We start from the raw sequence: 26,983 nt of genomic DNA on the forward strand, positions 1-26,983 counted from the left end.
AGAAAACTCTGTTTGTGAGAAAAAAATGATAATAATCCCACAATAGGGATAAAACTTTTTCGCAGAAGAGAGTTTAATAAGACTCGGGGCCACTCATTACAATTAGAAGAAAAGAGGTTTAACCTTAAACTACGTAGAGGGTTCTTTACTGTAAGAGCGGTAAGGATGTGGAATTCCCTTCCACAGGCGGTGGTCTCAGCGGGGAGCATTGATAGCTTCAAGAAACTATTAGATAATCACCTGAATGACCGCAACATACAGGGATATGTAAGGTAATACTGACACATAATCACACACATAGGTTGGACTTGATGGACGTGTGTCTTTTTTCAACCTCACCTACTATGTAACTATCTATATGTAACTATGTAACTATGTTGTTTGGGTACAGTGTAGCATGACTAAGTAATTGTCATTCAAAGTGTGAGAGCGCTGAAAGCTAAAAATTGGTCTGGGGAGGAAGGGTGTATAAAAGCCCTGTATTGAAGTGGTTAAAGGAGAATAATGAAAAAAAAATATTAGTTAAAGCCACAAGTGCTTTTTTTACCACTACTATATCTTTATACTGGCTTTTGACATTTACAAATGCAGCAATTTAGAAATTGGACCAAAGGTTTAGGACTGGGAAACACTTTTTGAAAGATAAAAAGTGCATTTTATGTACAAATACATAGATTAGATCAAAATTAGGGACAAATGAGGAGGAAAGAAGGACAGATGGACTTTGTTCTGAATCAGGGACAGTCCCTCGAAATCAAGGACAGTTGGGAGCTATGCACAGATGAGAACTGATGTGGCATTGATGAGCACTAATGTGGCATGGATAAGGCACAGATGAGCACTGATGAGAACTGACATGGCACGGCTGAGCACTAATGTGGCATGGATGATCACTGATGTGGCATGTATGTGGCACGGATGATTGCTGATGCGGCATGGATGAGTACTGATGTGGCATGGATGTGGCATGGATGTGGCACAGATGAGCACTGATGTGGCACGAATGATCACTGAGCAATGGATAAGCATGGATGGGGATGGATGAGCATGGATGAGCCATGGATGGAGCATGGATGAGCATGAATGTTGATGGATGAGCCAGGGATGGAGCATGAATGTGGATGGTTGAGCCAGGGATGGAGCTAGGGTTGCCACCTGTACGGGTCCCCCCCCCCCCCCCCCCCGTCAGTCCAGTTTTTGAATGATGTGTTTGGGTTTCCACCTTCTTCAGACATGGACACATCATTCACACCGGACTGCATCGGGAGTGACGAGTCTCAGTAGATCAAAGCTCACCCTCCTCCTTCTCCACTCTGTATAAACACACACAGGAGGAGGGGGGAGCAGGGACACGCGCTGATCAAGGTCTGCACAAAGTTTTCTATGCTCTGTAGATGGACAGGGAAGAGGGGGAGAGAGTGCCTGGGAAAGAGAACCACGTAAAAAATGTGTAGTGATTGGGGGTTAAGAGGATATGTGCGGGGGGGGGGGGCGTTTTGGCAGAGAAATGGACCTATGCTAGAAGTGTGGTTTGGATTTGAAATCCGACAACCCCTTCTAGCACTAACCCTCTCAAAGCCCCCCCCCAGCACATATCTACCCCCCCTTGCACTAGCCCTCTCCCCTGACAAAGAACCCCCAGCACATATCTTACCCCCACCCCCATCTTGCACTAGCCCTCTCCCCTCCCAAAGCGGCCCCAGCACGTATTTGACCCTCCCTTGCTAGCTCTAGCTTTTCCCCCTCCCAAAGCGCCCCGCCCCCTAGCACATATTAGCACATATCTGCCCCCCCCCACTAGCACAAGTCCTCTCCCCTCCCAAAGTAACCCCCAGCACATATCCAAGTTCCCCCTGATAGCTCTAGACCTCTCCCCTCCCAAAGCACCACAAGCACATATCTGACTCCCCCACAACACTAGCCCTCTCCCCTCCCATAGTCTCCTCAGCACATATTTAACTCCCCCCTGCTATCACTAGCCCTCTCCCCAGCACATATCTGACCCCTGCAGCATTTTGTGCATTATTTCTGAACCATGCATACTGTGCAGAACACCCACAATTCGGCCACATGCACTGCTCACCACGGCGCGCTATGCATGCCACATTACTGCTCGCTTTCGGGGCACCAAAAGTGCCACAGGTCTTTTACAATCTTATAGCTAATACTCAAAAAAAAATTGCCACTAAAGTGTTCGGGTTTTGATTGAAGAAAAGGTGGCAACCCTAGATGGAGCATGAATGAGGATGGGTGAGCCAGGGATGGAGCATGAATGAGGATGGGTGAGCCAGGGATGGAACATGAATGAGGATGGATGAGCCAGGGATGGAGCATGAATGAGGATGGGTGAGCCAGGGATGGAACATGAATGAGGATGGATGAGCCAGGGATGGAGCATGAATGAGGATGGGTGAGCCAAGGATGGAGCATGAATGAGGATGGGTGAGCCAGGGATGGAGCATGAATGAGGATGAGTGAACCAGGGATGGAGCATGAATGAGGATGGATGAGCCAGGGATGGAGCATGAATGAGGATGGAGGAGCCAGGGATGGAGCATAAACAAGGATGGATGAGCCAGGGATGGAGCATGAATGAGGATGGGTGAGCCAGGGATGGAGCATGAATGAGGATGGGTGAGCCAGGGATGGAGCATGAATGAGGATGGGTGAGCCAGGGATGGTGCATGAATGAGGATGGGTGAGCCAGGGATGGTGCATGAATGAGGATGGGTGAGCCAGGGATGGAGCATGAATGAGGATGGGTGAGCCAGGGATGGAGCATGAATGAGGATGGGTGAGCCAGGGATGGAGCATGAATGAGGATGGCTGAGCCAGGGATGGAGCATGAATGAGGATGGCTGAGCCTGGGATGGAGCATGAATGAGGATGGCTGAGCCAGGGATGGAACATGAATGAGGATGGATGAGCCAGGGATGGAGCATGCATGAGGATGGATGAGCCAGGGATGGAGCATGAATGAGGATGGGTGAGCCAGGGATGGAGCATTATTGAGGATGGGTGAGCCAGGGATGGAGCATGAATGAGGATGGGTGAGCCAGGCATGGATCATAAACAAGGATGGATAAGCCAGGGATGGAGCATGAATGAGGATGGGTGAGCCAGGGATGGAGCATGAATGAGGATGGGTGAGCCAGGGATGGAGCATGAATGAGGATGGATGAGCCAGGGATGGAGCATGAATGAGGATGGATGAGCCAGGCATGGATCATAAACAAGGATGGATAAGCCAGGGATGGAGCATGAATGAGGATGGGTGAGCCAGGGATGGAGCATGAATGAGGATGGGTGAGCCAGGGATGGAGCATGAATGAGGATGGATGAGCCAGGGATGGAGCATGAATGAGGATGGATGAGCCAGGGATGGAGCATGAATGAGGATGGGTGAGCCAGGGATGGATCATAAACAAGGATGGATGAGCCAGGGATGGAGCATGAATGAGGATGGATGAGCCAGGGATGGAGCATGAATGAGGATGGGTGAGCCAGGCATGGATCATAAACAAGGATGGATGAGCCAGGGATGGAGCATGAATGAGGATGGATGAGCCAGGGATGGAGCATGAATGAGGATGGGTGAGCCAGGGATGGAGCATGAATGAGGATGGATGAGCCAGGGATGGAGCATGAATGAGGATGGATGAGCCAGGGATGGAGTATGAATGAGGATGGATGAGCCAGGGATGGAGCATGAATGAGGATGGATGAGCCAGGGATGGAGCATGAATGAGGATGGATGAGCCAGGGATGGAGTATGAATGAGGATGGATGAGCCAGGGATGGAGCATGAATGAGGATGGATGAGCCAGGGATGGAGCATGAATGAGGATGGATGAGCCAGGGATGGAGTATGAATGAGGATGGATGAGCCAGGGATGGAGCATGAATGAAGATGTTATAGTACGCCCTCCCAGAGTTATCCGACCGTGCTGTAGCTGTTTTTCGGCTATGGCCTGGTTGGCAAGTGGTTAAAAAAAAATATCCCATAGTTTGTAGACGCTATAACTTTTGCGCAAAATAATCACTATACGCTTACTGGGGGGTTGTTTACTAAAAATATGAATTATATTAAAAAAGAATACATATTGGCCTAAATTGGTGAAAAAAAAATTGATTTTTAAAAATTTCTTATCTGAAATTAAAAAATATTATTTTTTTCTTCAAAATTGTCGCTCTTTTTTGTTTATAGCGCAAAAAATAAAAACCACAGAGGTGATCAATACGTTTTATTTGTAGGAAAAAAGGACATCAATCTTATTTGGGTACAGCGTTGCACGACCGCTCAATTGTCAGTTAATGTAACGCAGTGCCGTATCACAAAAAATGTCCTGGTCAGTAAGTGGGGTGATTGGGTGAACCTTCTGGAGGTCAAGCAATTTTTATTTAGAGGGCAAAGGACTGTATTTGACAGACACTCAATTTTTCAGTATTCTTTTATGGTTATAAGAGAGTTTACTAATTATTATATACTGTAGCAACTCGTTCAGCAGCATCCATTTTGGATGGAAAAAAGCCGAATTTGCGGTGGTATTTGTGTTGCTATTGACGTCACCACCAGCAGCCATTAGCTGAAGGCGACGATGTCCTCAAACAAGATGGCGAGCGGGGGGCGTGGTCTTTAAACTCGGTCACGTTACCTTACGCTATCCAATGAGCAGCTGAGTATTGAGAAGAGGAGAAGGCGGGTCTAGTGTTAGTCGTAAAGTGAAGCGGCGTGTATAGAGCGGTAAAGGGAGTGAGTGAGTGTGCGCATTGTGTACGGCAGGTGTGCGAGGAACCCGTGAAGGAGATAAAGGAAGCCCGCGAAAGACACCGGTGAGTGCAGAATGTTCCTCACAGGAGCGGCCCGGGCCTTCCTCTGTGACTCGCTGCAGGCCGCGCCTGAGGAGAGCCCGCCACATTCCCCTCCAGTGTGCGCCGTGTAATGTGTCCGGCTGGAGACCTCCCAGCTTCCCTCACTCAGCATTGTGGGTCTCCCTCATATGTGTCTTAAAGGCCCAGTCCACCTAATACTGCTATTGGGGGGATGTGAAGGCCATCCGTCATTGTTGTCAATGAGCAGACATAGAAGAAGTGGTGACCTTTTGTGGGCTTATTTCTTTGTATTGTGGGATGTATATTTAATATCTGTGTACACTATATGGGTGGCCATAGACTTTGATGTAGATGTGCTTTGTTTGCGGCCTCACACACCGCCATGTGGCTGTGATGTGTGGTGATTCAGCATGGAATGGTGCCCCAGCACATGTTAAATTGGTAGAACGCACACATTTCCGTGCGATTCTGCACGTTTCGGTAACCCTATTCGTTTGAATGGGCTGCAGAATGTGCAAAATTGCGCCACACCAAACCGCATGGTGCTGCGGTACCGTGCAATTTGGTGGTCGCAGATATGCAACGCATTTGGGGTGCTATTAACAAATCTCACAAGGGCAGCGCGTGCAGGACATGCACCTTTTCTCGCACCACGTGCCATTTTGAACTGACCCCCCCCCCCCCCAGACTAGGTTCATAGGCGCGGTTCACACTTCTGCGACACAGCAGCCCGTTCCCTTGAATGGTCTTCTGTACCTGCAAGGAAAAAGGGTCTCTGCGCATTTTTAAAGCAGTAGTAAACCGCTGGCTTTTTTATTTTCCCCCTGCAAGGCACTGTTATGTGCTAGTATGCATGTCTCAGGTTCCAGCGATGTCGGCACCCGTGGCCGAACCGTCGCTCGGGTGCTGCTGCTGCCATCTTCTGTAAGGGAATCAGGAAATGAAGCCTTGCGGCTTCACTTCCCGGTTCCCTACTGCGCATGTGTGAGTCGCGCTGCGAAAACAGAAAGGTCCCTACTGTCTCTGGGACCCGTGTGTGTCCCAGCAGACAGCGCAGGGGGACGGGAAGTGGCATAGACTCCCGTGGGAGTCTATGCCCAGAAGTGGGTGTAAATACCTGTCTTAGACAGGTATCTGCACCCCCCTCCCCCCTAAAAAGTGCCAAATGTGACACCGGAGGGGGGGAGGGTTCCAAAAAGCGGAGGTTCAATTTTTGTGTGAACCTCAGCTATAAAGTGGTTGTACAACCACTTTTACCTACAGGTAAGCCTATATTAAGGCTTATCTGTAGGTGCTGGAAATATCTCCTACATCTCCACGGTTTAGGAGATATTTACAAAAAAGCCGTGCGCCGATGTCTACGGCGCATGTGCACTTCAGAAAGGGCAGATTGTGCCGGTTCTAAAGGGGACATTCCGTGACTGGCGACTCCAGCCAGGCACAGAGCCGGAGTTCACCTGCTCCCGGAAGGCAGAGGGGTGAAGATGGACACTCGATGCTAGTGGGGACAGCGGTAACATCGCAGGCTTTGGTTTCAGGTAAGTGACACATAATGGGCTACTATGCGATGCATAGTAGCCCAGTGTGCTCTACCTTTGCTGGAAAATAAAGAGGAAGTAAAACCCATCAGGGTTTACTTCCTCTTTAAGAGTTTCAATCTGTATGCAATCGGGCAGGCCCTTGCACTACCTGGTTTTGCTAAATCCTGAAGACAAAAATCTGCAGAAAATCTAATAGTGTGTATGGGGTCTTTCACTAACCCCTCTATCCCTGTAAAGAAAAGATGAGTATATATATATATATATATATATATATATATATATATATATATATATATATATATATATATATATATATATATATATATAACCTTTGTGGAAGCTCTGCAGAGGACACGGATGACAACAGCTGTGAAATTAAATGGGAAGTGACGTCACCCATAGATTACTATGGGGCTTCCAGTGTCCTCTGCACCCGTCTACACAGAGAAGCCATGGCTGACAGCTCAGAGTGGGATCCAGTCGGAGCTCTATGGGTGACGTCACTTCCCATTTATTTTACAGCTGTTGTCACCTGTGTCCTCTGCAGAGCTTCCACCACTGGAGATCAAGTCAGAGCGGGTCAGATCAGCTTCCAAAAAGGTATGTATACTTATCTTTTACAGGGATAGAGGAGTTAGTGAAAGACCCCATACACACTATTAGATTTTCTGCAGATTTTTGTCTTCAGGATTTAGCAAAACCAGGTAGTGCAAGGGCCTGCCAGATTGCATACAAATTGAAACTCTTAAAGAGGAAGTAAACCAGGTGGGTTTTACTTCCTCTTTATTTTCGTGCAAAGGTAGAACACACTGGGCTACTATGCAGTATGCATCGCACAGTAGCCCATTATGTGTCACTTACCTAAAACTGAAGCCTGCTATGTCACCGCTGTCCCCACTAGCAGCGAGCGTCCATCTTCACCCCTCTTCCTTCCGGGGACTCATCTTTTCTTTACAGGGATAGAGCGGTTAGTGTTAGATCCCTGGTTTCTAAAGATGCAGGGATCTAAAATTTTGCATGGACCTTCATTTTAAGGTAAGTTTCACACGTGCTAGTATGTGATGCATACTAGCACATTACAACAGTGCTTTGCAGGGGGAAAAAAATAAATCGAAGCCAGCGGTTTACTGCTGCTTTCAAAATGTGCAGAGACCTTTTTCCTGCAGGTACAGAAACCCATTCAAGGGAACGGGCTGCTGTGCCACACAAACGTTTGGCTGTACTTCTCCTATGGAGCACAGGAGTGCAATTCATTTCAAGTCTGCTCTCTGCTGACGTCACCAATTTCAGTCCAGGTACCGCTTCATCCCGACCCCGGAGTCTGGATCCGCCAGGTGCTTGGAACGAGACGGCCGCTCTGCCCCCTCCACAGCTCAGCGCTCCAATGAGCGAGGAGGGAGAAGAGCCGAGAGCTGTGACTCGCGGAGCTTTGTCACTTGCAGGCAGTTCACGTTGTTCTCTGCAATAATAGAAAGTTATTCCCACCCCCCAGATCAGATTGCAGTGCGAACTGCCAAATGGCACAGGAATTGGATTGCATGGCTGTGAACACCCAGGGATCTGATTCCAGTGTGGACCAAAAAAGATCCTGAACAATTTTGGTCCAAATGAGATGCAAATTCAGCCATACAAACCATGGCTGAATTCACATCACACAGACATCGCATGTGATCTGCACAGCAATGTGGTGCGAATCACCCTAACACTAAAATGTCTACATCTACAGACATCCATGATCTAACACTAACCTATCTAACCCTGTAAAGAAAAATCCATATACATGCCTTTTTTTTTTTTTTTTTAAGCCGATCTGACCCGATCCCACACTGAGCTGTCAGCTGTGGTGTCATTGTGGAGGAGGGTGCAGAGGACACGTCCGACAACAGAAGCCCCATAGTAACTCTATGGGTGACATCACTTCCCATTAATTTCACAGCCGTTGTCAGCTGTGTCCTCTGCAGAGCTTCCACCACTGGAGACCGGATTGGCTTCAAAAAAGGTATGTATACTGATTTCTTCTTTACAGGGCTAGATAGGTTAAACTAAGCCCTCTAGTGGCACGCTGACAGTGCTTCAATCTTCACCTGGGCATACGTGAGGGAGCCGCTGTGCACCTTCAGAGCGTATGCTCCGGTGATGTCATGTGGTTTTGCAAGTAAATTATCTCTTAAACAGTGCACGTTTAGATGATACTTAGTGTACCTATAGGGTAAGCCTTATTGGCTTTTAGGTAAAAATAAACCAAGGGAGTTTACTCCCACTTTAAAACCACAGCTGCAGGTAAATTTCCTGCAAACATACTGCACGTTTGGATGTTTGGGGCAGCCATTAAAGTGGTTCTTTAACCTTGAAACAAATATTTAAAAGTCAGCAGCTAAAAATACTGCAGCTGCTGCCTTTTAGACCTCATGCGCACTGGGAGTTATAAAAATGGCAGTAGTGGTAGCTGTAGAATGAGTTTTGCAGTAGCGTTTTTTTTTTTTTTTTTTTTTTAGCAAACTTTACTCCCACAAAAGCATATGGCCCAAATATGCAGACTAGCCAAGTTTTTCAGCATTTTTACAGCTGAAACTCCTCTTAAAACCCACTAGTTCTGTGTGTGTGTGGTTTTTTTTTTTTTCTTCTAGCCAGAAAACACCCCTGCCAAAAAAAAAAAATCACTGATAACAGCCTATGTATGCATGGGCACATAGGATAACATGCTGGGGAGTTTACTGGCTGCAGAAAAAAAATGCTTGAAGCCAAGAACCAGCAGCTGTAAAACATCGAGTGTACGTGAGGCCTTAAAGTAGAAGTCCACCCTAACACTAAAATCCCTGAATCTACAGACATCCACGACCTAACATTGACCTATTAAAGAAGAAATCAGTGTACATACCTTTTCTGAAGCGTTTGTAAAAGAGCAGTGCGTTTGGTTGCAGGTGCGATAAACCCCTGTGAGTGTGAACCTAGCCATACTGTTAGCGGGTCAGTGTGGGCACAGCAGCCCATGGTACCTGTGGGGGAAGAGGTCCCCGACCATTGTTGAAAAACGCAGCCGAACAGAAGCACTGTGTGGTTTTGTGCACCTAAAAACACACTGTGTGTTCTGATGCATGGGGGTGCCATTAAGGGCCTGTTCACCCCAAAATGCGGTGTGGGAAAGGTGCATGCAGTGCACATTTCCTTGCAAGATGCATGTGGGTGCCAATGAATTGTTAGCGGCATCCAAGCAGAGCGCGTTTGTGACCACCAAATCATAATTCCTTGGTGCAGTGCTTTACGAAAAAGTAGTACTTGCACTGTGTTTTGCTGTCAACACTGCATTGCACAAGAATGTGCATGTTCCAGTGTGAACCGGCTATAAGAATAAGACCCCCCCATGCATCTGCTAAAGAGCAGTGCGTTTTGCCTTTGGGCCAGGGAACCCATGTGATTTTACACGCGTTCTCTGACCTTCTAGTGTAAACCTAGCCTTAGCTCATGCACACAGGTGTATTGCTTTTATCTGGATCTTACTGGCAGCAGGGACGTGTGAAAAGTTGTCTGCGCCTTGTATGCATCTTTTGGCGTTTACATGTAGACATGACCTTTATTGGCCGCTGTTCAGGACCAACATACAGTAGGTGTAGCTAACAGCACTGTCCCTGCTAACTACACACTGTTGATGTTTACATTTCCCCGAAGGAGTCATTGATGCAGAAGGGGCACATGTGCATAATGACCTTGGACATTAGTATCGGGGATGAGCTAAAGCATGTTGGGATCCTAGCCTGAAACTGAGTGAGCCCACCAGAATGCTGTCACTGTACTGAGCCCAATAATTGCAGCCAAGGTGTTCCCTTCAACCACATGTATGCCAGGGGGTTGTGAACATACAGCTGTTGGGTGGGCAATGCCTTGGATGCCTATGATTGGCCCAGTACAGTGACAGGTTCCTGGCAGGATCAATTACATGGGTCAGACTATGATCCCAACTCTCCTGAGCTCATCCCTGATTCTCATTGTCCAATGTCATTCTGCACATGTGCCAGCTAATCAATTTGCAGTGCGGGAAACTGCATCTAATGTAGTATTAAACCCAAAAGCAAACATTTCTTATATTGCAGCTTACCAATTCTTAGATGTGATGGCTGCATTCATTTTCCTTTTTAGGCTTCTATTTTCAAACGGACAAAGCCTTAATCAGCGCAGACCAATGAATCAATCTGAAACCTATATGTGAAAAAGTGAATGTTCAAATTGCTGCTGTCACCAACAAGTGTTCTCACTCACTTCAACCTTTAAATAATAAACAAACATGTGCAGCACAACTCACAGTGATAAAACAGATGATATAAGTGAATACATAAATTATGTGCAACAATCCTTACATCTAAGGTAACAACTAGTAAATGTTACTATATTGAATCTAAAACCAATAGTGAGTCCAAAAAAAGCAATCCAAAATTAATAAAAGGATTAACCGTTTCTTGTGTTCTTGATGTTCCACCTCTGAGATGAATAATAATAATCACAGTGCTCAAACGTGATTCTCCACCAGTGAGGGGATGGAAGCTCACCTTATACTTAGGCCTCTTTCACACGAGGCGGACTCTGTTTCTACGGAGCCCGCCTCGGTCCGCCGGCTCAGCGGGAGATCTGTCCGTTGATCTCCGCTGAGCTGGCGAATGACAGGTCCCTCTCTGCTCACTGAGCGGGGAGGGGCTTGTCAGGCGCTGCTGCCGCCTATGGAGGGATCGGATGAAAACGGACAGCATGTCCGTTTTCATCAGATCTCACCCGATCCGCCACCGATGGACCTGGAGGTAGAGCCATCCGTCTGCTTTTAGCGGATCGGACGGGGTCGGATGTCAGCGGACATGTCTCCGCTGACATCTGATGCTCCATAGACTAACATGGAGCGCCCGTTCAGGTCTGCCGTCAAAACTGACAGGCGGACCTGAACGGTCCGATCGTGTGAAAGGGGCCTTAGACCCCTGTGTTACCAGTGGATCTAAGTAGGCAGTCCCCTAATCGGGGTAACTAAGGGTCGTGCTCTGCTCTGGGTCTCCCAATACCTCTTATCAGTGATGTGAGTTCCCAATCAGCGGCGTATGCAAGCAAAATAAGGGATATCTAGTGCTCTCTGTACAAAAGCTTTACTGACGGATAATGAACAGGTAGAAAACTCACATAAAAGGCACTCAGCCGTGCCGGCATATCAGGCAGATGTATAACCATAAAAGGGTCCCAACATGCTTCAGCAAGGATAATGACCGTGGGATAACATCCGAGGGTTTGGCTCCTAGTCTCAGATATGTGTTGTCCTAAACATGGACTTCATCAGTGGGGCCCACTGATGACGCGTTGGATATATGATTATATATCTGCCTGATACACGCCGACATGGCTGAGTGCCTTTGTGTGAGTTTTCTACTTGTTCATTACCCGTCATTAACGTTTTTGTACAGAGAGCACTAAATATCTCTTATTTTGCTTGCATACGCCACTAATTGGGAACTCACATCACTGATAAGAGGTATTGGAGACCCGGAGCAGAGCACGTACCTTAGTTTACCCTGATTAGGGGACTGCCTACTTAGACCCACTAGTAACACAGGGGTCTAAGTATAAGGTGCGTTGCCATCTTTTAACTGGTGGAGGATCACGTTTGAGCACATTATTATTATTATTATTATTATTATTATTATTATTATTATTATTATTATTCAGCACTGGTGGAAGATCAAGAACGCAAGGAGCTGTTAATCCTTTTATTAATTTTGTATTGCTTTTGGACTCCCTATTTGTTTTGGATTCAATATACAGTAATACCTTGGATTACGAGCATAATTCGTTCCAGAAGAATGCTTGTAATCCAAAGCACTCGTATATCAAAGCGAGTTTCCACATAGGAAATAATGTAAACTCAGATAATCTGTTCCACAGCCACTGCTTGTTTATGCAGTACCGCATGTGGTCAGAGGTGCGGGGGGCGCCAGAGACTGCTCGGGAACTGAGTGTCTCCGGCGCCCACCGCACCTCTGGCCAAATGTGGTATTGCACACCCCAGAGGACTGAATCCTGCTCGTCTTGCGAGACAACGCTCGCAAAGCGAGTCAGAATTTTTATTTTTTAAATGAAAAAAAAAAAGGCTCCTATTGCGAAACGCTCGTTAACCGCAATCCAAGATTCCATTGTAGTAACATTTACTAGTAGTTACCATAGAAGAAATAAATTATGTGCAACAATGTTACATCTATTTTTCATCTGGTAATCCAGCCAGTAAGTCTGTTTTTCAAAAAATCAAGCTGTCCAGTGGAATGTATTGGTTACAGAGACGAGACAAACCAATTAACACAGGCAGGGATGCTTACAGTAGTTATTCATGTAAAACCATTATCCCAAAAGGAAAAAAATCTGTTTGCTGTAACTAATTATAAAGTTCTTGCTCGTGTGATCTGCTGCGGGTGTCAATACAAAGTTAATGATGGCCCAACTGCAGGTCGCAAGTGTAGTGTGTTTGCCTGCACCGGATCGCATGGTACATAGCAATCGTGATCCTGTTGCGGTGCAGTTCAAAAAAGTGCATGCACTTCTTTGGTGCGATTTGAGTGCATTCAAAACCAGCATAAATCGCACCGCACTGAATTGCACAAGAATGCAAAGCGTGAACCGAGCCTTAGAAAACTAATGGTGCCTTCACATCTAATGATTGTTAAGCTACAATATATTAGATTTTTGGGTTTAATACTGATTTAATTAAAATAATTCTTGGTGATCCTGTAATGGGGGAAATTAAGCCATCAGTGGAATGCATGAATCTAGACAGGATGTGGCTGCAGAAGATCAACAGCACTGAGATGCAACAAAAGATGAAAAAGGTATATTTTTGATAAAAAGTTAGCTATTAACCACTTAAGCCCCATTTGGCTGGCCAAAGACCAGAGTGTTTTTTGCGATTTGGCACTGCGTCACTTTAACTGACAATTGCGCGGTCGTGCGACGTGGCTCCCAAACTTCCGTCCTTTTTTTCCCCGCAAATAGAGCTTTCTTTTGGTGGTATTTGATCACCTCCGCGGTTTTTATTTTTTGCCCTATTAAAAAAAAAAAAAAAAAAGCGACAATTTGGAAAAAAAAGCAATATTTTTTAATTTTTTGCTATAATAAATATCCCCAAAAATTTTATATATTAATTTTTTTTTTTTTACCTCAGTTTAGGCTGATACGTATTCTACATATTTTTGGTAAAAAAATCGCAATAAGCGTTTATTGATTGGTTTGCGCAAAAGTTATAGCGTCTTCAAAATATTTTTTCATTACTGCGATTTTTATCATGACTGCGATATTATGGCGGATAGATTGGACACTTTTGGCTCTGTTTTGGGACCATTCACATTTATACAGCGATCAGTGCAATTAAAAATGCATTGATTACTGTGTAAACGTGACTGGCAGTGAAGGGATTAATCACTAGGGGGTGCTGCAGGGGTTAAGTGTGTCCTAGGGAGTGTTTCTAACTGTGGGGGTGATGGGCTATGTGTGACACGACACTGATTACCGCTCTTGATCACAGGGAGCTGTGATCAGTGTCATTAGGCAGAACGGGGAAATGCTTGTTTATATCAGCATTTCCTCGTTCTTCCTCTCCGTGAGACAATCGCGGGTATCCCCGCAGATATCGAGTCCGCGATCACGCTCGCGGCGGGGGCGCGCACGCGACCACGCGGCGGCAAATTTAAAGGGACGTACCTGTACGCCCATTTGCCTGTCTGTGCCATTCTGCCAACATAAATGTTCGTGCGGTGGTCGGCAAGCGGTTAAGAGCTTTAGCAACTAAATGCCTTCCGTTTAGGATTTGATTTTACCTAAAGAATAATTAAAGGCAAAATATTTCTTCTTATATTTGGTCAGGGGGTTACAACCTCGGGTCAGGTTTTTATTGCTGTCTGCCTCTCTGTTTGGAAGACTTGCACTTTCTCTAATTGTTCTGATCACCAAGGGTACAGAAAATGACGGAGAAGGAGAATCCAAACTCTTGAGTTGGCACCAGAACAAGAATGGAGGGGAAATCTTCCAATAGGGACACTTGTTCCTGGGACAGCTAAGAGGAGATTTCCCTCACATTGGCAAGATGGCATCTCACTTCCTGTTGAGTCTACAGGGGGGAAAAAGTGAAGGAAAATTTTCTTAGTGCTTTAAGTTTTTCCCTACTCTATTTATTTAAGATGGTGGGGGGAGGGTGTGGTTTATTGGATTTAGATATACTTTTGGTCGTCTTCACACCATGTACTGTGACCTGAATTTTTCTGTACCTGTTCATCACAGATCACTGCACAGGCATATAGAAAAACACTATGTGCCATGTCTACACTGCAGGACTGCCTTCAGATGGTTTGCAGTGCATTGTGTAAACATGTTGTATTTCTCTGCAACGCAGGGGAGCTCACTTGAAGTCATTGTAAATCACCATGCTGCAGTTCAATTGTGGTGCACAGAAATGAATGAAATTACGTTAAAATATTTCCATAAAGCTGGGGGGTGGGCGGTAAACCTTGTGTTGTAACAAAATAAGGAATCACTCATACGGAACAGACACCAGCCCACACTCTATAATGATCAAAAAAAGTTAAATTATCGCATGTTCATGTCTGTATTCTTTATTAGCCAGCAGCTGTAACTATAGCGTTTATTTCACATCTTTGTTTATCTATCTGGGGGAAAAAGTTTTATAACGGATCAATAGCCGCAGGTGAAATTTAAACTCAAAATGATTTATCCCTGTGACTCTTCTAGGTTTCATTGAAAGCCCATCTGACCAAAAGGAGATAATTGCTGGGGTGGGGTCTGACCCATACTTCTCTGTGAATCCTTTGTCCTATGCTAAATGTTTTTGCAATCAAATTTTTTACATATTGTAAAAAGGAAAAAAAAAACCTTTTTTTTTTTTTTTTTTTTTTTTTTTTTTTCCCTAGCAAGGATGGCAGCTGCTCTTATCTGTTTTGAGACTAGAATATAATAAAAGTTACATATGGGCTGGGCAGTGTTCAAAACCATACAAAGGTGGTTCCCAGCACACTCGCAGCAAAAAAGAACAAAAAAAAACCTAACTTATCTGTTTCAAATGTGTGTATATATTTTTAATGATACCTTTATAACAGGGCTCAACAAACTCCAGGTCGCCATGGTGACTAGAAATTGCATCCTGGCACTTAGGCTTCTGTCAGCCCATTTACTGTTGGCACCAGGCGGTTCTGCATTTCTGGGTAGGGAGTGGCGCATACCCACCCGGCTGCAGTCTCTCTGCCTCCCTTACATGCCGATCACCTGGTCCCAACCAATATGGCCAGGGCCTGCCGATTGTCGGGGCGAGTGAAAAGTACATTTGTAACTGTTTTATAAGAAGCCCTGACTAAAATCGCCTATCCACACCTTCTCTATTGGATGTTTTAAATTTCTTTGTTTTATATGTATTGAATTTTTTTATTCTGTCCTTTAGTCAAGCCTAAGTCTTGTCATTTGCATATTTACATGTTACATCCCTCGTCTTCATTTATTTTTTTTACAGTGTTTAGTCATTTTATGAACATCAAATGTACATTTTCAGTATTCGCTGATTACATACGCAGGCTCTTTTACCTTCTTAGCTGGTTATGCTCTTTCTCACAAAATACACTCCCTACAAGGCTAACAAGTTATCTCTACAAATAGAAATGTAGTAATTGTACTGAGCCACTGAAAGCTTCTTTTTAGCCCTGGTTCACACAGTTTCCCTGTGGCTGTTTTTGCTCAGGCACAACAGCCCATTTATTTGAATGGGCTACTGTACCCACTGAGAACACAGGGAAAAGTTCCCTGCACCTCTTCAGAATACACGGCTGCAGGAAAACTGCATTGTGCAGTGTGGTTTCCAGTGTGTGGGGGTGCCATTAGGATTATTGGTATTCATTTCAGGTACTTGTATAGTGCCGTCAATTTACACAGCGCTATACATATATATTGTGCATTCACATCAGTCACTACCCTCAAGGAGCTTACAATCTAAGGTCCCTAACTCACATTCATATACTAGGGCCAATTTAGACAGGATCCAAAAAACCTACCAGCATGTCTTTGGAGTGTGGGAGGAAACCGGAGTACCTGGAGGAAACCCACGCAGGCACAGGGAGAACATGCAAACTCCAGGCAGGTAGTGTCGTGGTATACCCAAGCAATTTGATTCCAGTGCAAGAGTAAAAAGTGTCCTGCACCCTTTTTTTTTTTTTTGTGCGGATGCAGTGCAAATTGCGCCATACAAATGAATGGCTCAATTCGCACTGCACTAGCATCACATGTGATTTGAATATAAATTTAGTGAAATTCCAATCCAATTCTCATTCAGTGTCCCACACTTCATATGTGAACCCAACCTTAGGCTCGGTTCATACTCCTGTGATATGGGATCCGTCTTGAGACCCCAAGTCACATGACATGACCAACTCAGTGTTTCCCTGTGAGAGCTGTCTTAACTGATACTACACAAGTCGCTCTGACTTTGAAAAGGTTCCTGCACTACTCTGGTCCAACTTGGGTGCAATTTCAGCGCTTGTACAGGCTCCAAAATGGCATCCAGGCCAGAAGGAAGTCGCAGGGCAGAGTCTTACGACTTTGACACTGCAGCCGTGTAAACCCAGCCTTGGTGCTGGTTCACACTACAGCGACTTGGGATCCGACTTGTCAGACCTCAAGTTGCCCCAAGTCGTTGAACATAAGAAATTTCATTGAAGTGAATGAGAGCCATCTTAATGTAAACTACTGAAGTTGCCCCGACTTTAGAAAAGGTTCCTGTACTACTTCAAGGCGACTTCTAGGCAACTTGTACCAATAGATTTCTATGGAAGTTGCCTCCAAGTCGGATCTCCATCTATATTGAAGCAACTTTACAGGAAAAGGAAAATAATTTACACAGGTACTTCCCATGTTTACCCAAGCAACCCCCTCCCTCCCACAGAGCTGATTATTCTTTGATTGGCCACAGCCAAAAGTCGCGCTGAAGTCGCCTCCAAATCGCCTTGCAAAGTCGCGCTGTAAGTCGGGTTGCCCATGTGTGAACCGAGCCTTAGTGTCTAATATCCAAATCTTTATTTTGATAATAAAAATAAAGCTGAAATGGAAGGAACATGTAGAGTGCCTAAGACTCCATTCACACTTTGTTTTATAACCTCAGCATTGTGATAGCAATATAAACACTTATTTTTGACAATCCAATATAAGCTTACTAGAAAAATGTCCTTTCCTGTTATGCATTCTGCCTGTCTGCTGGCCATCTCTTTCCGCAACTTCCTGAATTCCCTGCATGTTTTGCAGCTTCTCCTCTGCTATTAACTTTTCATTTCTAAGGACTACATATCCCATGGTACCTTGCTGCCTGCAAGCAGTGATTCTTCTACTGACTCCACCTCCTAAAACTCCTCATCTCCTCTTTAAATTGTGTGACACAGCAGTGCCTACTCACAGGGCATAGTGACTATGTGTCACAGAATGCAAGGAAATGTGTGGGGATCTTTACAAACTTCAGGATTGTTCAGATTAATAGGAGTAAGCTAGAAATCGTAATACAATTTATAAATTAATATGATTTTACATTTTGACCATAGATAAGCTTTAAGTGTTGCTTTTAATGAAATACAAAATGATAAAAAAAATGGTGTTGGCAAGCACCTCCCAAAGCCAGAACTTCATAGGACCAATTTTTTGTTTTTTGCTTCAGTTGCCACAGATGTTGTTTTGGATTAAAGTGGATGTAAACCCAATGTCATCCTTTCTAAACTACTGCCATAGGGGTTATCTATAAGGATATACACGCCTCCTGCATGTATCTTTACCTGTCAAATGTCTCCCCTCTGTCTGTTATGAGACCCGAAAAACTGCAGATTCTGTGGGTGGGTCTGTTTGGAGCTCGGTGGGTGGAGTCGTGATGTCAGTAGACTCCCCGCCCACCTCTACACTCCTTGTCAATATGCATTTTCTCCTGTGTATTTCTAACATTGAACTTCTGCTATGATCTCTAACATCCAGTGAAAAGACAGGAAAGTAACCACATGACTTCAGCATGCCAAATCATGCTGAGGCGTGGAACAGCCAATCCTTGCAGAGCTGCTGAAGAAAGGAGTGGGGGAGGGAATTTAAAAAATACTGCATGTCTTAGGCTAGTGCCTAATCACCTAATCACCTGTCACTCACAGCAAGGGGGAGGATTTGACAAAGTTTTTGTCAGTTTGTCAAAATTTCTCTCACTGAACAATAAGAGGATTGCTCAGAGATGGATTAACTCTGTGTGGCAAGACTGGGCTCAAATAATAGGAAGTCTTATACTCTACAGTATGATATAAAAAAAAAAATAAAAATTTTGGGTTTACATCCACTTTAAGGTGTGTGGTGGGGTTTTTTTTTTTTGTTGTTGTTTTTTTAGGCTTCCTGTAGACGAGACGTTTTTAGAACCTCTCCTGAACGATTTAACTTGACAGATAGTAACCCACGTTTAAAACGTCTGTTTTCCCACTTTTATATGCTGTGTTTGCGCTTAAAATGCCTCTAAACACAGCTTCTGAACCCTTCCTTTTTTTTTTTTTTTTCTTTGCATTCCAAAAAAGCCTCTAAACTCAACTGCCTAGAAAGGACCCTGTGTACTGTACTGATAAGATAACAGAGGAGAGTTCAGGGGCAGTTGAAAAAAAAATTCCCAACTCCTCCTAAATGTCAGTTTACCAGCAGCAGTGTACATGAGGCCTCAGGCAATTTTACACCATAGGCTTTGTGTCTTGAGCCAGTCTGCTGCTTGAGTGTTAACTTCAGTCTTGGATCGTTTGTAGACAAACTGTTTGTTTTTTTTTTTTGTTTTTTTTCCTTTAGCATTGCCATTAGGGGTGCAACGGATCAAAAAACTCATGGTTCGGATCGTTCCTCGGATTAGGAGTCATGGTTCGGATCATTTTCGGATCAACAAAAAAAAAATCTCCCCCACTGTAATATCCACAATCTCCCTATTGGCAGGGCATTGCAGCAAGGCATTGCAGAGTATTGGCAGGGCATTGCAACAGAGCATTGCAGGGCATTGCAGAGTATTGGCACTGCTGCCATCCGATCTCTCCCCTCCACTGTACAGATCAGTACACAGAGGGGAGAGAGGAACCGGCGTCATGACATGACGCCGGTTTGTTACATGTGATCGTCATTTGACGGAGCGATTACGTGGTAAACGGCCGCCGGGTGTACCAAGATGGCCGCCGCTCCGGAGCTAGGCCGAAGCCGCGGCCTTTCCTATGGCCGAGGCCACAGAGCGCTCTGCGGATCGCGGGTGTCCCGTACGGATCAACCTCCACGGATCAGATCACGGATCGATGACGATCCGTTGCACCCCTAATTGCCATGTATTTGGCTTCATTAGTCTTGCCAAGAACAATTTACCAGTTTCCTAGTCTGTGATGAAAAGCATCTGATGCTACACTATGGAGGGCAATGCTGTATCTTCTGATCTCCTTTTTGAGCCCCATTCACATTTGCAAATGGAGTTTTTAGCGGTTGCTTGTGGGAGACCCAGCAGGGGTTCCCGTAGATTATCCGTGGTCATAAAGCCTAGGTGCAGACAGTCTGCATCCAGGGCCAACCATTTGCAGGTAATCGCTGCATTTGTGATTTAGGTACAGGAGCTGTCAGCCTCCCATTGCTTTCAATGGAGCTGTCACCCACAGCTAATTGCTGGCTCCATTTGCAAGTTTGAATGGGGCCTTGGTTCACACTATGCGGTTGTGTGACCTGCACCCTTATCAAAAACTTGCTGCTGTAAGCAGATAAGGGGGGGGGGGGGGGGTGCCATTAATTCTACACACTCAAAACTGCCCTGTTCTTCCCTGCTGGAGACTTCATATCACTATGTAGTTTCCCCTGGGGCTGACATTTTGGAGAAAGTGCAAGAACGCGGCTGCCGGGAAACCAGCTTAGCGTGAACCTGGCCTTAGTCTATGGTAGATCCTCACCTGTACTGTGTATCCCACATTCCTTTTGACAAATTCTAAATGGGTTTTTATTCATACCAGCTTTGTCCTGTATTCGGCAGATAATTTTCTCTCATCTACCATAAACCTCATGATTCCTTTTCTGTTCTCTAGACATTGTTGGGTTGTGCCATATTCAATTTAACATTGCTTTGTGGTGCTGTGTTGTGTATAGCCAAACAGGGCACAGGAGCAACCTATGTTTATGGCCTGATGCAGGCTCTTTTGCTTTGGTATACCATACATGCACAAACCATAAAATATAATCCAGAAATTGCCTACTTTTTGCTATTACCATATAAGTGTGGTGAGGCAGGTGTAAAGAGCACACTAATCGTAAAATGGATTACCATTCAGATATATATAGTTGAGTCACAGTTCATTGTAATTTGACTTTGACAAAGTATTTATCTAACTCCTTGAGATTCTTAGTAGTTTTTGAGGTCCCCTTGAAATGGAGAACTTATCAAAGACCTAGGTCCTAATCGAATTGAAATGTCTGAAGGTGTGTTTTTGTTTTGTTTGTTTGTTGTTTTTTTTTTTTTTTTTGTTTTTTTTTTATACAGCAGGGCGTCCCCATGATTAACCCCCCTGGCGGTTTTCCCGGGTGTGGCTCGGGGTTAAAATTCAGTCCCATTAGCGGTAACCCTGAGCCACACTCGGGATCGCATTGCAGGATCCTGGGGCGGCGTTACTTACCTTGTCCCCGGGATCCTGCGATGTCCCCCGCAGTGTCCGTGGGCTCTGTCCTCTGCCCGAAGCCTCTCCGTGCCAGGCTCCGTTCCCTGCGAGCGTCGCGACGCACGGGGGCGGAGCCTGGCGGCAAATTCATAAAACTGTAAAAAGCATAACACATACAGTACTGTAATCTTACAGATTACAGTACTGTATGAAATTATTTCACATCCCTTTTGTCCCCAGTGCTTTGTCCAATGCCCTGCATGCAGTTCTATATTATATACACTGTTCTTTCTGCCTGGAAACTGGAGATTGTCCATAGCAACCAAAAAGTGTCCCTTTACGTCAAAAATGGTTTTAGACCAGCTAGAAAACAGCGATAGTAAATTAGAACACTTGCAGAATTGAGCGATGGTGAATCGTGGGGAAATTTATTTTATTATTATTTTATTTTTATTTTTTTAATTATTTATTTTTATTTATTATATTATAATTTATCTTTTTGTGGTTCAAACTTTATCATACCCGGGATATCTACTAGACTCTTGTTTGGACAGATTTAAGTGAGTTATTGCTAAGAATTACAGACCTACAATATAAAACGCCAAATTTCCATGCAAAATAATTGTACCGCTTTCAGCACCTAAAATCCGAAAGAATCATACCGCCAGGGAGGTTAATAGTCATACATTCAGAAAGGAAATTAAGATATATCTCACAAGGAAGAGGAGTAGGATAAAGTACCAGTTGCCAATCCCTCTAATCCTTCTTGCTGCTAATAAATTTGGTAGATTTCATTTAGCATCAAAAGACTGATGAATTGCTGCATGTGTTGAGAGTTATTGGCAATCTCGAGGAAACTAAGATTATTAAAACTATTCAGGGTGAAAAGTATTTAGATCTGGAAATACAAAAATCATGCGTATTTTGGGTATATCCTTCGTTTCACTCATAGTTCATGGACACTGCCTGAAGGAATAGTCTGCATTGAGCCTGGCATTTTCAGCCACACTGATGCTATACTTTGCAGGTTCTTGTAAAAAAAAAAAAAAAATAATAATATTGCAGTGAAAAAAAAAAAAAAGTAATTAACGTGTGTATTTATTTTTAAAGGTAAACTTAAAGCATGGTACAGTTTGCTTCCCCATGACAAAAAAAATCTTCCTAATCCCCCTCAGGTGATCCCTGGATCAAAAATATTTGGTGTTTTTACTTGTAAATGTTAATGGGCAGTTATATTCCATAGATTAAGCAATGCATCCGGCATTTGTTTAAAACAATCAACTGTGCTGGCCAGAACTACAGTAATTCCTGAGCGAGTCCAAGCCACATTTTCACAGGTCTTACTGTGGAGAAACTATAATACAGTTAATCACAGCAGATTCTAAAGTGTAAAATTACAGTTGGGATATGTAACTTCGCTTACTATATCTGCTATTTTGTACGCAAAAACACATACTAGGGAGAACAAGTTTATCAGCAAAATCTTTTTAAAAACTGACAAAAAAGGATATAATTTTGACCAGATCTAAGAAACTAGAGCTGATGCAGTCTAGCCAGTGCAGTTTTCTGAGTCGGTGCCCCAAATAACCCCAGGCTCATGCTGTTGGGCTGTTATTTATTCAGTTCAGTGCTCACATTTTATTTTGACACTCTCAACCTTCTTTCACCAGTGTTTTTTTTTTTTTTTTTTTTTTTTTTTTGGCCCCCCTTGTCTGAATCAAGTAATGATGAAACTTGCCCAATATCAGGACTGCTGTCAGTCTTTTTTTACCTTGATACCTTTTGTATGATAATGGCATTGACTTTGTTTTCCGTAAACATTTTTAATATATGTGTAAAGACTTAAAAAAGTTTTTAAATGACTTCAGTTTACAGTTCACTGTGGTCACACAATGCTGTAGAAGAAAAATTGCATATCTTTAAGTGGTTGCAGTTCTGACCACTAGGTTTTCATCCTTTTGTATTGGTTACTTGGTAAATTTAACAAACATCATGCATAGCTTGGCCTCTCGCAGAAGAACAAAATGTATTTTTATTAAAAAAACAAAAACATTTTTTTCTACGGTGAATCTTCTGCTTTGGAATGCATGCACACAGCTTTGCTGAAAACTTTACTAAGTCTGCATTTTGGAAAGATCGCTTATCTTGTGTGTTTGCCATGTATGATTTTGAAATTATATGCCTGGCCATTTTTTCTCTTTTGCGAAGTTCTTTCGGATATATCAGCCATGTCTTCTCGAAGGGTTAAGGGCAAGAAGGCGTCAGAAAACCTGACAAAGAGTGAAGATCCCAACGATTTAGACCGAAGAATTTTTGTCGGCAATTTACCAACAGACCAGATGAGCCGTCATGATTTTGAAACCCTATTTTCTAAATATGGAGCGATCACTGGTTAGTAATGGTTTGTCATTTTAACAGAATTTCATTAGAAGCACCACTATAACTTTGTTTTTCTTTGTAATTTTGCGTAAATTTTGCATACTTCTTGAACCGGGAATGGAGACTTTCTATTGGGACAAAAGAGGAAAATAAGTAATAGTCACAAATCCAGGTTACAGGGACACTGGATGATGTGCATTTTATCGCTGCCTGTCTTATGAGAATCCAAAAATTCCCCACTCCGGGTACAGAAAACAGCCGAAAACATGTACACGCTACTATCCAAGCAGCCACCACTCACAACTTACAGACTTTTTTAAGAAACCTTGTTCCTGTCACCTCCCTCACCTCCCGTCAGTACACTCTGCCCTTGAGCAGACTGGCGTACACAAGGAGTAATAAAAAAACCAAACATAATATCCTTTGGTGGGCAGTGCACAAAGTTACAAAGAACCGTTCTAAAAAGTAAGATGTGTAGACAAACAGTATTGAAAAAATAACTTTCAGATAAATTATTTATCCTGCTCCCTGGGTTGGATGGAAGGGGCTGAACGCATCTTACCCAATTAGCACAGGAAGTCTTTAACATCTCATCTTTATGCAGCCAGGCTTTTGCAAAAAGTTTTATGTATGTGCGCTGTATGGTATGAGGGTTATGTGTTTTAATCTTCATAATTTTGGAAGAATTTGCATCTGGAAAGTATTTGCGGCGCTTCACTGTTTCCACATTTTGCTATGTTACAGCCTTACTCCAAAATTCTACAAACAATACCCCATGATGACAACGTGTTAAAAGTTTGTTTTGAAAATCTTTGCAAATTTCTTAAACATAAAAAAAAATCACATGTACATAAGTATTTACAGTCTTTGCCATGACACTCAAAATTGAGCTCAGGTGTTTGCACTGATCATTCTTGAGATGATTCTACAACTTGATTTGGAGTCCATCTGTGGTAAATTCAGTTGATTGGACATGATTTAAAAAAGGAACACACCTGTCTATATAAGGTCCCCACAGTTAACAGTGCATGTCAGAGCACAAACCAAGCCATTAAGTCCAAGGAATTGTATGTAGACCTTCGAGCCAGAATTGTATCAAGACACAGATCTGGAAAAGGGTACAGAAATCTTTCTGCAGTATTGAAGGTCCCAAAAAGCACCGTGTCCTCCGTTATCCGTAAATGGAAGAAGTTTGGAACCACCAGGACCCTTCCTACAGTGGGGCCACCCAGCCAAACTGAGCGATCGGACGAGAAGGGCCCTAGTCAGGGAGCTGACCAAGAACCCGATGGTCACTCTGACAGAGCTCCAGCGTTTCTCTGTTGCCTTCCAGAAGAACAACCATCTCTGCAGCACTCCACCAATCAGGCATTTATGGTAGAGTAGCCAGACGGAAGACACTCCTCTGTAAAAAGCACATGACAGCCCACCGGAAGTTTGTCAAAAGGCACCTGAAGGAAACAAAAATTCTCAGGTCTGATGAAACGAACCTTGAACTCTTTGGCCTGAATGGAAATCCGTCAGGTCTGGAGGAAACCAGGCACCACTCATCACCCGGTCAATACCATCCCTACAGTGAAGCATGGTGGTGGCAGCATCATGCTGTGGGGATGTTTTTCAGCGGCAGAAACTGGGAGACTAGTCAGGATCGAGGGAAAGATGAATGCAGCAATGTACAGAGACATCCTTGATTAGAAAACCTGCTCCAGAGCACTGTTGACCTCAGACTGGGGCAAAGGTTCATCTTCCAACAAGACAATGACCCTAAGCACACAGCCAAGATCACAAAGGAATGGCTATGGGACAACTTTGTGAATGTCTTTTGAGTGGCCCAGACCTGAACCCAATTAAACATCTCTCGAGATCTGAAAATGGCTGTGTACTGAGCTGATGGAGCTTGAGAGGTCCTGCAAAGAAGAATAGGAAAAACTGCCCAAAAAAAGGTGTGTCAAGCTTGGAGCATCATACTCAAAAAATACCTGAGGCTGTAATTGGGGCCAAAGGTGCTTCAACAAAGTATTGAGCAAAGGCTGTGCATACTTATTTTTTTTTATTTCCCCCCATTTTCAATACATTTTGTAAATATTTCAAACAAACTTCTTTCATGCCATTATGGGGTATTTGTTTTGTAGAATTTTGAGGACAATACTCAAATCCATTTTGGAATAAGCTGTAACCTAACCAAATGTGAAAAAAGTGAAGATCTGTGAATACTTTCCGGATGCACTGTACATTAGTCTCCGACTAGGTGGGAACATTACATATAGACAGTGCTAATTGGAATGTAGATCCATAGACTGGTGTCCAGTTTATTTTGTTACATTATACACATTGTATATACATTTTCATTGGGGATTTATTCTCCCAGCAGTTTTAGACATTCCCTGGTGCATATAATTTTGTTTCATCTAAAGCCAGAAACAAAATGGTTTTGCCTTCTGGCTGTAACATTTGTTAATTTTCCAGCCGTCTCCATGTTCCGTGGCTATGGGTTCGTGCAGTATGAACGCAAAGAAGATGCAGATGCTGCTGCCAAGGGTGAGAATGGTCAACTTCATAAAGGGTATAGATTAGGTAAGGCAAAACTGCAAAGTTGAGTAAAAAATTATTAAATATTTGCTTTTAGGATGCCAGTTTCTTTTAACTTTTATTTACTTTTGCCTTCTGATATCACTATATATCATTTGTGTGAGGCCTCATGCGCACTGGACTTAAAGCAGTATTAAACCCAAAACCAAAAATGTATTCTATTGCAGCTAACCACTTATTTAGAGGTGGTGGCTGCATTCATTTTCTTTTTGTTTTTTTTTTGTTTTTCCCCTCTGGTGATCTGCCAGTAACACATTTTCTGTATTAGTGAGGCACAACTTTAGAGGAATGAGAACAGGTGGGGCAGCAGCATTGTCAGTCGGAGGGGAGTGTTAAATGTATTAGCAGATTTAGAACCACTAACAAATTGAAGCCAAACTCCAGCTCACAATTTATAATCGGTTAAAAACCGTTTTTCTTTTTGGGATAAAGGTTTTGCATGATTAAATAAGCTGATCATTTTAAGCACCCAGTTAAGTGGTTTGTCTCCTCAATGTAAACTGATACATTCTGTGGGAGAGCTTATGCTGTTAAAAAACAGACTTGCTGGCAGGATCACAAAAGGAAAATAGAAGAAGGAAAGCCTAAAAATAAAAACTAATGCAGCCATCATATTTAAGAATTGGTAAGCTGCAACATAATAATTGCTTTTGGGTTTAATACAGCTTTAAATGCTGTGCGCGTGTGTGGGGGATCCCCCCCCTCCCCCCCCCCCCCAGCCTGTAAAAGCTCTTCTATGTAAGCCTGTGTATCCATATACACATAAGCGCGCACACACATGTGTTTGCAGGTGTATTAGAAGAGGAGTGTTTAGGGGTTGGGGGGGGGGACACCATAGAAGTGGAGCTGAAGAGCAAATAAAATGCTGATTGTGCCTAAACGAGTGTTAATGCATTCCAATGGCCAGAATAAAGGAATGTTTTGACCAATGGAATCTATTAACACTTAAATCCATGTACAATGTGC

The 26,983-nt window shown here is 43.7% G+C and overlaps 1 protein-coding gene across 6 annotated transcripts in view; it reads left to right on the plus strand.

The window, feature by feature from the left end:
* The first annotated feature begins 4,644 nt into the window (after window positions 1–4,644).
* The window catches only part of NCOA5 (nuclear receptor coactivator 5), a 43,940-nt gene continuing 21,601 nt past the window's right edge, over window positions 4,645–26,983 (plus strand). For 2 of the 6 annotated variants that reach the window (XM_073606257.1, XM_073606259.1), the window contains exons 1-3: window positions 4,646–4,833; window positions 23,258–23,440; window positions 25,895–26,002. In XM_073606257.1, coding sequence (XP_073462358.1) covers window positions 23,278–23,440; window positions 25,895–26,002 — 271 coding nt within the window. In that variant the 5' untranslated portion in view covers window positions 4,646–4,833; window positions 23,258–23,277. Of the gene's footprint in view, window positions 4,834–6,896; window positions 6,975–23,257; window positions 23,441–25,894; window positions 26,003–26,983 lie in introns of all 6 variants that reach the window. The other 4 variants (XM_073606260.1, XM_073606262.1, XM_073606258.1 and 1 more) reach the window with 3 other exon arrangements.

This window comes from Aquarana catesbeiana, linkage group LG12 (assembly GCF_042186555.1).
Source record: "Aquarana catesbeiana isolate 2022-GZ linkage group LG12, ASM4218655v1, whole genome shotgun sequence".
In the NCBI taxonomy this organism is placed as follows: Eukaryota; Metazoa; Chordata; class Amphibia; order Anura; family Ranidae; genus Aquarana; species Aquarana catesbeiana.